General features: G+C 39.3%; 1 protein-coding gene across 7 annotated transcripts in view; it reads right to left on the reverse strand.

Moving 5' to 3' along the window:
• The window catches only part of ATP6V0A1 (ATPase H+ transporting V0 subunit a1), a 53229-nt gene extending 41854 nt beyond the window's left edge, over positions 1 to 11375 (reverse strand). For 5 of the 7 annotated variants that reach the window (XM_003414242.4, XM_023553708.2, XM_003414243.4 and 2 more), the window contains exons 1-2: positions 10965 to 11260; positions 9224 to 9386 (exon numbers count right to left, since the gene is read on the reverse strand). In XM_003414242.4, coding sequence (XP_003414290.1) covers positions 9224 to 9340 — 117 coding nt within the window. In that variant the 5' untranslated portion in view covers positions 9341 to 9386; positions 10965 to 11260. The other 2 variants (XM_023553706.2, XM_023553707.2) reach the window with 2 other exon arrangements.
• Between the last annotated feature and the right edge of the window lie 278 nt (positions 11376 to 11653).

An 11653-nucleotide genomic window follows, 5' to 3' on the forward strand; every position in this document is an offset into this window, starting at 1 on the left:
AAAAAAATAACAAACAACAATTGGTAATTTTAAAAAGTTCTAAATCATGGTTCAAAGAAGAGATCATAACGAAAAAATTTAATATTTAGAATGGAATAATAATGCAAATAATATTGACCATATTGAATTTTATGGAACCCTGTAATCCTGGAACACAACAATGGTTAAAGAAATCCCCCTACACTTTGAATTCCAGAAAACAGCTTACTGCAAAGAATCCTTCTTCCATATGACTTAGATAGGACCCACGGTTGACGTCTCGTTTACTTATGACACTGCCAGATAGCCTCCAAATTCCCATTCTTTGCCTCATAAATGATTAGCTGAACTGCTTGAACATAGTGCTTGTTAACCACACTTTGGATTCACCACACTTTAAGATTCTCTCCTTCCCTGTGTCTACAAACTTTGGCCCACCTTCTGCCTGAGCCAACAGTCCCCTCCTTAAGAACCCCTCCCGAAAAGATTAGTCCAAAGGACTAATGGACCACATCTACCACAGCCTCCACCACACTGAGTCCAGTACAACGAGATGGTGCCCGGCTACCACCAATGACTGCTCTGACAAGTACCACAATAGAGGGTCCCAGGCAGAGCTGGAAAAAAATGTAGAACAAAATTCCGACTCAGTAAGGAAGACCAGACTTGCTGGCCTGACAGAGACTGCAGAAATCCAGAGAGTATGGCCCCCAGATACCCTTTCAGCTCAGTAATGAGGCCACTCCTGAGATTCACCCTTCAGTCAAAGATTCAACAGTCCCATGTAACAAAACAAGACTAAAGAGGGCACCAGCCCTGGGGCAAGGACTGGAAGGTAAGAGTGAGCAGGACAGCTGGTAACAGGGAACCCAGGGTTGAGAAGAGAGTGCTGACATGTCATGAGGTTGTTAACCAATGTCATACAACAATGTGTGTATTCTTTGATGAGAAACCAGTTTGTTCTGTAAACCATCATCTAAAGTTCAATTAAAAAAAAAAAAAAAGAACCCCTCCAGGAAAATTGGCTGCTCTTAGAGTAATAATAGAAAAGACTAAAAATTAATGTTATGTGTCCAATTCTATATTAATATGAAAGAGCAAAGGGGCTAGAACAGCCAGACAATTCTGATGAACAAAGTGAGGGAACTCTTACCCTATAAGACACCAAACCTTATTATTAAGCTATGGCAACTAAGTTACTATTGTATTAGTACAAATCAAAAACACCAAACCCATTGCCATCAAGTGGGAACTGGGATAAACAAATAGGCTAATGGACCAGAAAGGAGAATCCATAACAGACCCCTATACATTTACAGGTAGTCCCTGACTCATGACAGCGTTACGTTCTGACGCTGCCATCATAAGTCAGTTTTGACGTAAACTGAATGCTTCATTTTTTTTTTTTTTTTTAGTTTTCATTATTATTGCCTTTTATTATCAGTACCTTTATAAATCCAGAAGTATTTTGAACTGTAAATCCTAAAACTGAATATCTGAGACTGAACATGCTGCACATACTAATAAAAAGTACCAACCAACAAAGGATGATCGTTAGCGCAGTTGGTCGTAACTCTAATACGTCATAAGTTGGAGACAACTTGTACAAATTCAATGTTTTACAGAGATGGGATTATAAATTATGAAGAAAGAATACATTTATTCAAAAAGTTGTTTTGGGACAACTGGTTATTCATATGGGGAATAAATAAATTACATCACTTGTTACAAAAATAAATCCCAGGCAGATTTAAATTTAAGTGTGAAAAATAATTTTTTTTAATTTTATAAGCAAATGTAGAAAAATATATTTATAATCTTGAGGAAGCGATTTCATTTTTTTTTAATTGTACTTTAGATGAAGGTTTACAGAGCAAACTAGTTTCTCATTATAGTATACTTTTTTTTATGACACTGGTTAACAACCCCACAACAGTTCAACATTCTCCCTTCTTGAACTTGGGTTCCCTATTACCAGCTTTCCTGTTCCCTCCTGCCTCCTAGTCCTTGTCCCTGGGCTGGTGTGCCCCTTTAGTCTCTTTTTGTTTTATGGGCCTGTCTAATCTTTGGCTGAAGGGTGAACCTCGGGAGTGACTTCATTACTGAGTTAAAAGGGTGTCTGGGGGCCACGCTCTTGGGGTTTCTCCAGTCTCTGTCAGGCCAGTAAGTCTGGCCTTTTTTTATGAGTTAGAATTTTGCTCTACATTTTTTTCCAGCTCTGTCCAGAACCCTCTATTGTGATCCCTGTCAGAGCAGTCAGTGGTGGTAGCCGGGTACCATCCAGTTGTATTGGACTTAGTCTGGTGGAGGCTGTGGTAGATGTGGTCCATTACTCCTTTGGACTAATCTTTCCCTTGTATCTTTAGTTTTCTTCATTCTCCCTTGCTCCTGAAGGGGCGAGCCCAGTGGGGCATCTTAGATAGCCACTCGCAGACTTTTAAGACCCCAGATGCTACTCATCAAAGTAGAATGTAGAAAATTTTCTTTATAAACTATTATGCCGATTAAGCTAGATGTTCCCTGAGACCATGGTTCCCACAGCCCTCAGCCAGCAATTCGGTCCCTCAGGGAGTTTGGATGTGTCTATGGAGCTTTTGTGACCTTGCCTTTTACAAGTCGTGCTGGCTTCCCCAGTATTGTGGACTGTCCTACCCTTCACCAAAATTACCACTTACCTATTGTCTATTTAGTGTTTTTCCATCTCTACCCCTCACCTCCCTCATAACCATCAAAGATTGTTTCTTTTTGCGTGTAAACCTTTTCATGAGTTTTTACAGTAGTGGTCTCATATGATATTTGTCCTTTTGTGATTGACTTATTTCACTCAGCATAATACCCTCCAGATTCATCCATGTAATGAGATGCTTCGAAGATTCATCATTGTTCTTTACCATTGCATAATACTCCATTGTGTGTATGTACCACAGTTAGTTTATCCATTCAGCTATTGATGGGCATCTAGGTTGTTTCCATCTTTTTGCTATTGTGAGCAATGCTGCAATGAACACGGGTGTGCATATGTCTATTCGTGTGACAACTCTTATTTCTCTAGGATATATTCCAAGGAATGGGACTGCTGGATCATATGGAATTTCTATTTCTGGCTTTCTAAGGAAGCGCCATATTGTTTTCCAAAATGGTTGTATCATTTTGCATTCCCACCAGCAGTGCTAAGAGTTCCGATCTCCCCGCAGCCTCTTCAACATTTGCTATTTCCCATTTTTTTGACTGGTGCCAATAATGCCAGGGTAAGATGCTATCTCATTGTGGTTTTGATTTGCATTTCCCTAATGGCTAGAGATCCTGAGCATTTCCTCATGTGTCTGTTGGTCACTTGAATGTCCTCTTTGGTGAAGTGTCTCTTCATTTCCTCTCCCCATTTTTTAATTGGATTATTTGTCTTTTTGTCGTAGAGGTGTTGGATTTTCTCGCAGATTTAGAGATTAGACCTTTGTCTGATTTGTAATAGCCAAAAATTTTTTCTCAGTCTGTAGGTTCTCTTTTCTTTTGGTAAAGTCTTTCAATGTGCATAAGTGCTTAAGTTTTAGACGATCCCACTTATCTAGCTTGTCTTCTGGAGTTTATGTTTTGTTGGTTATGGTTTATATCCTGTTAATGCTGTTAGGACTTCTGGCGTTGATCCTATTTTTTCTTCTATGAACTCTATAGTTTTTGGCTTTATATTTAGACCTTTGATCCATTTTGAATTAGTTTTTGTGAGGTATGGGTCTTGTTTTATTTTTTTGCAGATGGACATCCAGTTTTGCCCACATCATCTGTTAAAAAGACTGTCTTTTCCCCATTTGATGAACTTTGGGCCCTTGTCGAAGATCAGGTGACTGTAGGTGGATGGATTTACATCTGGGTTCTCAATTCTGTTCCATTGATCAATATATCTGTCGTTGTACCAGTACCAGGCTGTTTCGACTACTGTAGCTGGATAGTAGGTTCTGAAGTCAGGTAGTGAGAGTCCTCCTGCTTTACTCTTCTTCTTCAACAGTCCTTTACTTATCCAGGGCTTCTTCCCTTCCCATTTAAAGTTAATGATTAGTTTTTCCATCTCTTTAAAGAATGTTGTTGGTATGTGAATTGGGACTGCATTGTATTTGTAAATTGCTTTGAGTAAAATTGTCATTTTCACAATGTCGAGTCTACCTCTCTGTGAGCATGCTGTGTTTTCCCATTTATGTAGATCTCTTTTGGTTTCTTGCAGTAGCGTTTTGTAGTTTTCTTTGTATAGGTCTTTTACATCCCTGGTTAGATTTATTCTATGTATTTTACTTTTTTAGGGGCTATTACAAATGGTATTTTCCTGATTTCCTTTTCATTGTTCTCTTTACTGGTGTATAGGAATCCAACTGATTTTTATATGTTTATTTTGTAATCTGCTACTCTGCTGAATCTTTCTATTAGCTCCAATAGTTGTCTCACGGAGTCTTTTGGGTTTTCTATGTACAGTATCATATAGGGACGGTTTAACTTCTTCATTACCAATCTGGATGCCCTTTATTTCTTTTTCTTGCCTTATTGCTCTAGCTAGGACTTCTAGCACAATCTTACATAGCAGTGGTGATAAAGAGCATCTAGGAAGGATTTCTTATATAAGACACAAAAAGCACAGCCATTAAGGAAAAGATGGATACATTTACCTACATTAAAATTTAAAATGGTATATATGTCCACTGGCCAAATACGGAACAATTTAAACATCAAAAAGAATGGCGACAATAAAAGATTATAACGTACTTAATAAAAATATCCATGGATTCCCCATGAGTCTCAGGAAAACGAAAATAGGATGGGGGAGGGAAAAATTCTTTATTAAAGAAAAACGATAACTAATAAATGTAGAAAGAATAATAGAATTGGAAAATCATTTTTGCAAGCACTTGCCTACTGAATAATTAATTGATATAGGCAATGCTCAGTTGAATGATGTCAAAACTACTGGATAAAAAGCTACTGGGAAATGAGATATTCACACAGTCTCAAAGTATCACTCCACGTTACTTATTAATTGCAAAGGGGAAAGATACCTTTACAATGGAGAAATCTAGCAAACAACACCTTAATCAAGTGATCAAACTTATTATCACCAATAACAGGACAAATGGCATCATGTGCCTTCAGCTGTAACATATCGAAAAGGACACTATCACGTATGCAGTCTTCTTGCCAAAAATGTTCGACCTAAATTCAATTACGATGAATTTATCAGACAAATCCAAATTGGGTGACCTGCAAAACAACTGACCTGAACTCCTCAAAATATCAATGTCGTTCGTGAAAGACTAAACAAACAAAAGCTGTATTTTTGCAGAACATGAGAAGTGGGCTGGATTTCTCCTTGGCTACTCCACAAGACTCCTTTCGTTGGTTCTTCACTGATAATTCCACTTTGCCTTTCTCATGCCTTCCCTCAGCCTCCCTTTCCTGCCCCCCTCAAAAAAAAGAAAAAAAACCAACCAACCAAACAGCTATAACGGGCACTACTGGAACAACTGGAAAAATCAGAATGTGACTATATATTAGATAACTGTATTAAATAACGTTAAATTTCTTTCCTATGAAGAAAAATCTCTGTTCTTAGGTGATACATGCTGAAGTATGAAATATTTAGGGATGAAATGTCACAGTGGCTATAAATTACTAACGATGCAGTAAAAAAAATTATATCAAAAGGGGCAAAATGTTAACAATTGGTGACTCTATAAAGGACATCTGGGCTTGAAATTTTTCAAAATATAAATTTTGGAAAAAAGGAAAATATTGGTAAGCAAAAAAATACACAATAAAATTTATGAATGTCAAGATATATCATAATCCAAGAGAAAAAGCAAGTCACAGCCTGGAAGAAGTTATCAGTAAAGGATTAGAAAAAGATTAGCTTCTAGAATACATTAAGAACTTTTACAAATCACACAAGTCAACAAGCAAAAGACAAGCAACCCAGTAGACAAACAGGCAGATGACATGGACAGGCATTTAATAGAAGGGGAAGCCCGTATGTCCAATAAACAGACAAAATGCCAAATTTCACTAATAATCAAGGAGAGGCAAATTAAAACAGTAAGATACCATTTCACACTCATTAGATTGGCAAAATTCTTTAAGTCTCAGCATGGAAGTGTTGACACACTGCAGAACAACAGGAACCGTCAAACACTGACGGGAGCCTAAACAGGTATGTTCCTTGTTAAGTATACTTTGACAACATCTAACAAAGTTAAAGATGCACACAGTGCCAGTTATGTCGTTAGAACACAGCAGGTCCGTGAGATCAAAACTATTTCATAATAACGCCAAGAGATCATTTGCCTTGTTCACTCTCATTCTCTCATGAAGTGTACAGTGGAGTTTTCTAGAGGCTTACGACATATAATATCACAAAAGATTGATTACAGAAGCAGATATGAGAATCTGTCAGCTATTACTTCAAAGAGACATTGAAGACATTTGTAAAAATGTAAAGATAATACCACTCTTCTCTTTATTTTTTTGTTTTGGAAAACATATCTATTTTTCATAAAAATGTTATTTATAACATGTAGTGGGTTTACTACTGTAATTTAAAAACGATTTAACAAATAAACGTTTTGAACATTTCTTGGTTTTAATTTTTAATACAGTAAATATCGACAGCTACAGCTCACATAAACAGAAGATCTTTAGGGGCCTCAATAATTTTTGAAAGTGTAAAAAGGTCCTGAGACCAAAAAGTTTGGGAACTACTACCTTAGAGAAAATACCACCTAAGTATACCAGGAGACATGTACAAGAATCTTCACTGCAACACCGTAATAGCAAAGAACTGGAATCAACCTAAATGTTCATTAGCAGGAAAAACTGATGGATAAACTATGTATATTCTTACAATAACTACATAGCAATTAAAATGAATGAATTAGAACTACCTGTATCAACATGGTCAAATCTCAGAAACAATGTTGAATTTTAAAAAAATCCAGTGGTAAAGGATACATACAGTATCCCATGTATAACGTTTTAAAACATATAAAACTACACTATGTATTATTATTTAGTGATATATACATATGTAGCAAAAGTAAAGCAAAGCAAAACATGGAAATGATAAAGGCAAAAATCATCGTAGAGGTTATCTCAGGGGAGGAATGGCATGGAGGAAGGATACATAGGTAGCTTCAATTTTATGTGGAATATTTATTTCTTAAGTAGGGAGTAAGAATATAGGTGTTCATTATATTATTCCTATACTTTTTTTTGTATGACTCAAATACATACTAAGTAAAAAGAAAGAAGTCTAGATATAATACGTGTTAAGAAGAGAGACACCACAGGACCAGATGAAAGACTGCAAAGTTAGGGGTGACTTAGGTTTGAAGCCTAGAAAATGAAAAACATTGATGTATTAGCTCATGTTAAGTCAGGATGAGGAAACAGGTTGTTAAAAGGTAGTGTTGGGATTTAGACATACTGAGCTTGAGAGAATCACCAGGTGACAATAATCTCAGAGAGCCGTAAATAGAGGAATGGAGCTTGGGAGGTCAAAGCCAGAGATGCAGTTTGGGGAGTCAGTGAATAAAGAGGGAAGATTTCAGAGTAGATGAAATCACCAAAAAGATGATAAAGGAAGATGTGGGTGTAGAGGAACTTATCCAAAGAGAGAGCATGGGAAACACCCACACCTATGTGGGGAAAATAAGAGTCTAGTGGAAAACAAAATGAGTCCTCAGAAAGATAAGAAAACAAATCAGAGTCAGGGATGAGAACATTTGAAGAGAGGTGGTATAAAATGGTTCAAAGAGGAGGAGGAATAAGGCCATATCACTGAATTATTGTTTGTGCAATTTCAGTTCAAAGACTGAGAACTTCCTGAAAGTTTACCAATGCAGAAGCCTATATTGATTAATCTCACCTCTCTGGCCACTCCTCTTTTCATTCATCCATTCATTCCAACAAATATTGATTACCTTATATGTACTAGGCACTAATGATACAATATAAGCAAAAACAGACCCATCCCCCTCTTCATAGTGGAGAAGACTTTAATCGACGACTCACACTGATGAATGTACAATTACAGCTACAACGACAGCGATGAAAAAGAGGTACATGGGGCTTTGAGAATGCATAATAGGGGGATCTGACCGACGATGGGTTACTGAATTGCAAACTCCCCTTTCTTTCAGCATGTACATTGTGCCTTCTTGATCAGATTGTAAGCCCCATAGGACATAATATTTTAGACTATTCATTTTCTTCTGATACCTTCTCCAAGTGTCCGGTATAATGCTCCAAAATAATGAATATTCAGTACGCACTTACTTATATACTATACTATCTGTAGCTATTACTTACATACTAATATATCTGTGGCTAGATGCCTCAGGTTTTGCAATAAACGCATCTTATTTTATGGAAGAGCTAAGCCAATTTTTTTTTTTTTTTTTTTTTAATATCCTGCTATGGGAAGTGTTAAGGAGCCCAAAGGCAAGATGAAAGCCTTGAACAGGTTAGTTTGATGTCCTCTACTGCATCCCAAGCAATTACCTTGAGAATGCAGAGGATTGTTATCAAAGGGGGAGCTAGCAAAAGCATGGAAGGAGTGACACAAACATTCTCACCAGTAGAAAGATGACTCAAAGTGTATGCTCTACCAATAGTAAGCCAGTGCTATAATGTTATTTTTACAAATAAACAGAACATCCACCTGTATACCAATGATCATTACAGCACTATTCACAATAGCCAAATGGTGGAAACAACCTACCTGTCCATCACAAATGAATGGACAAACGAAATGTGGTATATTCATATAATTGAATGTTACTCAGCCATTAAGAGAAATGAAGTCCTGATATATGCCACAACATGAATGAACCTTGAAAACATTATGCTGAGGGAAATACGTCAGTCACAAAACGAAAAATACTATATGATCTCACTTAAATGAAACAAGCAAATACATAGAAACCAAAGATTATTTGTGGTTCCCAGGGGTGGGAGCGAGGGAGAAGGAGTTATTGCTTAGGGACTAAGTTTCTATTAATGGTGGTGGAATAATTTGGAAAGGGACAGTGATAATGGTTGCACTACATGATGAATGTAACCAATATCATTAAATTATACAGGCAAAAATTTTTAAATGTACTTTTTACCACAATCAAAATTCAAAAAAACAAAACATTCATCATAAGGCAATTAACCATGACGAGAGAAATGAGTTCAGCAGTAATCAAGAAGCAGTTCTACAACTACTTACATCACGAAACTGAACCTTTCCAAGTTCTCCTAATTCACTGACGCAACAATAAGCAGCTTCTGACTGTAGAAAAAGCTGGGCCAGCGTCATCTCCTCACTCCGGAAAAGTTCCCCCATGGTGGCAGAAAGTACCAGTCAACAGAGCGCCTAGATTTCTCTCCACCTAAGGCAAAAAGAAAATTACATGACCTTGGAAATTTCCAAGTGGGCCAAAAGCAAACAACACCCCAGCAAAGTTCTTCTGTTTTGCATTTTCATTTCTTCCACCCCACGCTGACAGGTCTTTAACAACTGTTTTGATATCCTGCTTAGAAAGACGGAAAGGAGAAATTGCATAGGCAGTTACTAAATCCCGTTCCACAGAGCGCAAGATGAAAAGTCACTTCTTTTGCAGTCAACATCAGGATCAAGTGACAATGTTTCGGGACAACTCAATACATGAGAATGTATCCAGATTAAAGACAGGAACTGGGAATCCCAAACAGCTCTTTAAATACCCTGGACATTCACGATGCCCTATCTTTTTTTTGCTCGTGCAGGAAACAAACGTAAGATACCTTGATGACGCCGACCTTGATGACTCTGTTGTCTCTGCTGTAACTAGTTTTCCACCCTTTACTGGCAATGCCCTTCTCTAACAGCCAAAGCCCCAGCATTACTCTAAAGCTAAGGCTACACTAAAGGGTTTAATCTTCCAAACGCCTCAGGAAACACAGTTTTGCCCCCTAAGGAATTCAAATGTATAACCATTATCAAAAAAAAAAAAAAAAAAAAGAGATGAAAACCAACTTCATATTAAGTTCAGTTTCAAATTAAGCATAACAGGAATACATTGGTAATGACAAAGCAGTTTTACCAAGACACAGAGAATAAGCTTTCCACCCCTGCAGCTTTCTGTTTCTTATCCCCACCTTCAAGATTAATTGTACTCCTCCATCTGTCAAGTCTGTCCTGCTTCAGCCAATAAAGATTTCCTTTAAGGACTGCCTTACTGTTGCTGGGTAAAAAAGAAAATGGGCGCTATCAGTGGTCCTGAAACGGCAATTATTTCTTCTCAGCCTAGGAAAGGCACAGTCTGTACAGTACCTAAACTCAGCATAACGTACGGTATTTTAGTGTCATGAGGGCATTCACATTCAGAACTGATCAAGTGAGACTGGCATCAAAAGAAGATGCACTCTTCTGGAAAGCTGGGAGATATTTTCAGGAATTTGAGTGACAAGACCTTTGTGCATTTGATGTTGAAGGTGGCAAGACAACACACTCAAATATAAGCATGAACTTGTCAAGAGATTATGTAGCTTGACTTCAAGACTGTCTATACTTGGATCCTCCAAAACAGCTGTCACTAGCCCCACCCAAAAAACAAAACTAAAAAAAAAAAAAAAAAAAGGACAGATTCCACACTCTTTAATCACATAAAATTATGCCTGACCAGCAATAGCCTCCAATGAGGTCCCTCCTTCCCTCTGTTCTTTAATGATTACAGGTCTCCCCAGGACATCTCTATCCCAAGGAGCCAATCAAATACTAGATAGGCCAATGCGGTTCTGGGGTCACAAAACAAAATGGTAAGCAACGCCAATTCTACATAATGAGTCCAAATACAGCAGCCCCCGCACCCTGCCTCAGGGATCTCATTACTGTCACCCAGTCCTCCCCTCCGAACACGGTATTCACCTGCTCCATTTCCTGCCTACCCAGTGAGAAAGCAGGAATCTTGGAGCCCTGACACACCTACCTCCTGGGGTGGGGAATAAAAGCGGGGCAATCCCCAAATTGAGAGAGCCTTAAGAAGTCCTCTAAATTCAGTTCCTTCGCCTACCCCTTAAATGGGGGAAGGCATTCAGGTCCTCCAAAGGGAAGTGAACCTTCGGTTTCTCCGCTCACAGGAGAGGTGCCCAAAGAGGGGCTGAACGCCATTTCCTCTCACAGACCCAAATTTCCTGCTAATTCCTTTGACAAGCAGGGAGGTCATGAGAAGGAGTTCCTCCGCCCCTCGGAGGCCGCTCAGCCTGCGCTGTACCTGCAGCCCCCGCTCACCTCCCGCTGCCGGCCCCACCGCCTCCACAGCAGCCGCAGCAGACGAAGCCCGGAGACTCCGCGGCTCGGGGCAGCTGAGCCTCGACGCGCGTGCGTCCTCAAAGCCCCGCCCCCGCGCCGCCCCCGCCCCCCGCCCCCACGATGACCTCATCGCATCCGGCCAATGGGGTGCGGCCTCGCCCCGGCTGCCGCAGTGCGGCGTCGCGGAGAGGGGGGCGGGCGAGAGTCTGCGCGCTGACGCCATATTGTTGTTGCTGCTGCGACTAAGGGTTTGGGAAGGGTAGTGAGTGGCGCTCGCCGTGCGGGTGCTGGGGTCTCCGGTTCCCGAGCCCTTCGGAACTCCTTTCCCTCACCCTTGTCTTCGAGGCAGGACTATCTGCTCTCGTT

The sequence above is a fragment of the Loxodonta africana genome, chromosome 18, assembly GCF_030014295.1.
Source record: "Loxodonta africana isolate mLoxAfr1 chromosome 18, mLoxAfr1.hap2, whole genome shotgun sequence".
Classification (NCBI taxonomy): Eukaryota; Metazoa; Chordata; class Mammalia; order Proboscidea; family Elephantidae; genus Loxodonta; species Loxodonta africana.